The 2,500-nt window shown below is 35.7% G+C and overlaps 1 protein-coding gene across 1 annotated transcript in view; it reads right to left on the reverse strand.

Annotated features, from left to right (window-relative positions):
- LOC145255569 (rho guanine nucleotide exchange factor 10-like) overlaps positions 1–1,328 on the reverse strand; it is a 96,076-nt gene extending 94,748 nt beyond the window's left edge. The window contains exon 1 of the mRNA XM_080114023.1: positions 1,238–1,328. Within this exon, the coding sequence (XP_079970149.1) occupies positions 1,238–1,328 (91 nt within the window). The remainder of the gene's footprint in view (positions 1–1,237) is intronic.
- Positions 1,329–2,500: the final 1,172 nt, after the last annotated feature.

The raw sequence follows: 2,500 nt of genomic DNA on the forward strand, positions 1-2,500 counted from the left end.
AGGAGATTACTTTGAAGGGGACTAGAGTTTCATGTGTGTACTATCAATAAAAGTGCCCATACTAAAAAGTCTGGAAACTTATTGAAGGCACCTCGTACATATATATCCGAATAACGAGATGAATTAAATCACAGATGAATCTTGTGGTTCACAATCTTACAAAATATTGTTGAGCGGAAATATTTTTATATAAGACAATCCCAGCCAAATAAAATTGCTCAATATACTAGATAGAGCAAATTAAAAATTTTATTGCATATGGTTTTTTTAAAGTGTCTTCACGTTCAGATTGTATTTTTGAAATTCACCAACTGTAATAATCAGGTTTTAGTAGGGTGTATTCCAATTCCTGCTGTAGCTGTTCATTTGAACATGAAATCATAAAAATTGGTCAGTCATCTCATAAGATGTATAGCAATAACATACTGAATTTTCAAGAGTCTACAAAGAATTTTAAATGCCTGTACAAAAAAAGTTTGGAAACCTATTTGTGACACCTCGTATATGTAAGTTTCACATAAAATAGTTGTCAGGGGATCTGCAATTAAACTATGGTTGAGAACCTCTGGTTTAGACCATGTCAATTAAATGGATACGTTTGCATCCAAACATAGATTTTGGGAAATAAAAGATAATAACCAGGTTCTTAATTTCTAGTGACAGATCGAGTTGGTTACACCCAGTGTATTTGATTTCGTTTGAGCCGACTTGTTTGCATCCATTTCTCAACCACATTCTCCCCTTCTCATTAAAAAAAAAAGAGGAAGGTCACACATTCCAAGGTCAATTTGGGATTAATTTACATTTATTTTTTCGTTATCTTTTGTTTTGAAAAAGGAAACGCGGTCAGTTTTTTTTTTTTTTTTTTTTTTTTTTGATAAGTGAATCTATTTTGTTTTCACAAAAAGTTTTTGCAGCCAAAAAAAAATTTTTTGTGATAGAACAATGAATTGCTCACTGTTCTTGGAGATAGCTGCTGTGCACATAAGTTAAAGTGTAGTCGACTTGTGGGCTGCGTATACGGTAGAAAGGGAGCAGTCATCATCACACACTGCATGCACTGTTGGGCATCAAGGCTATAGTCCATCAAATCTTGGTCAGCACAAGTTAGTCAATTAATGCAGTCACTGGTGATGTAATCCATTGTTTGGAATTGGTAATTCGAGAAAGAAAGGATTATATTTGTAAAAAAAAAAAAAAAAGAAGCCAGAACAGATCTATTCTTAAGATTTCAAACTTGAATGCAACACACCAACAAATGGCGATTCCAAACTTAAACATGGCATACCAGCAGCACACCAACAAATGGCGATTCCAAACTTAAACATGGCATACCAGCAACACACCAACAAATGGCGATTCCAAACTTAAACATGGCATACCAGCAACACACCAACAAATGGTGATTCCAAACTTGAGAAAAGCAGATAGAGAAAAATTCATTGGAAACTCAATCAAGAAAGAATTATATTCGTAAAAAAAGAAGCCAGAATAGGGGTGGGATTTTGCTGCTTGCTTGGTTAGTCAGGAGTAAGTATGTTATGGGGGGGCACAAGTGCTATGAGCTCAACTGAGCAAATTCCATGAAAGTACTTTAACAGGCATAGGGATGCAATATTGTGGTGATGGGACAGAGGTTGGAACTTAGCTGATATTGCAAAACCTATTAGAGTGTACACTCTTTTTTTGGACTTGGTCGAAGAGTGGTTGTAGATGTATCAGCCCACGTGTGGCAACAATATTCCATGCATAAGCGAATGGTGCCTTTGTAGAGAAATAGGATACTCTCAGGTATGAGTGATTTTCTAGCACGGTAGAGGAAGTCCATCTTCTTTGCAGCAGCTTTGGCAATGTCCTCAATGTATTTGTTATAATTCGTGTTGCTTTTGAATTGTTTGTTAATTGATCAGTTTGTTTTCAAACCTACTTCAGCCACGATCCAAAAAATTTGCAAGTCATACCAGAAGTCACTAATAATCATCATGTCTTCGGAATATCTCAAGTTTGATTTTCTATTTCCACAAATAGAAAATCCTAACTATTTTGTTTTTACGTCAAGATCAGTTAAACACAGAAACGAATAGCTGACAATTATTGAATGCACCTTAAAGAAAATTTTTAAATATTTTTTTTATTATGTATATACAGTGCGGAACAATAAAATTGTCACCCTAGAAAAGATGACATGATTCCATTTCCGTTTGATGAAAACCGTTTGTTGTTGTTGTTGTTGTTGCAGCAGCAGACCATCCTCTACTAGTTGGCCAGTTGTGTAAAAATTCCAAGAATGATAGGAGCCTTCTATCATGTCTGAAAGTGACACAATGTTCAACGAGCAAGATCGGAGATGTGTCATTGTACAACTCATGCTCTCTACTGATCCAAGTCATGACAACAGGACCATTGCCAGCACCCTCAAAATGCAAATCTGGATGGTTCAACGCTTGAGGACACAGCTCAATAAAGTTTTCAGCCACGGTTATATTCATTGGTGTTGTTT

Source organism: Euprymna scolopes, chromosome 31 (assembly GCF_053919585.1).
Source record: "Euprymna scolopes isolate OS-2025 chromosome 31, ASM5391958v1, whole genome shotgun sequence".
In the NCBI taxonomy this organism is placed as follows: Eukaryota; Metazoa; Mollusca; class Cephalopoda; order Sepiida; family Sepiolidae; genus Euprymna; species Euprymna scolopes.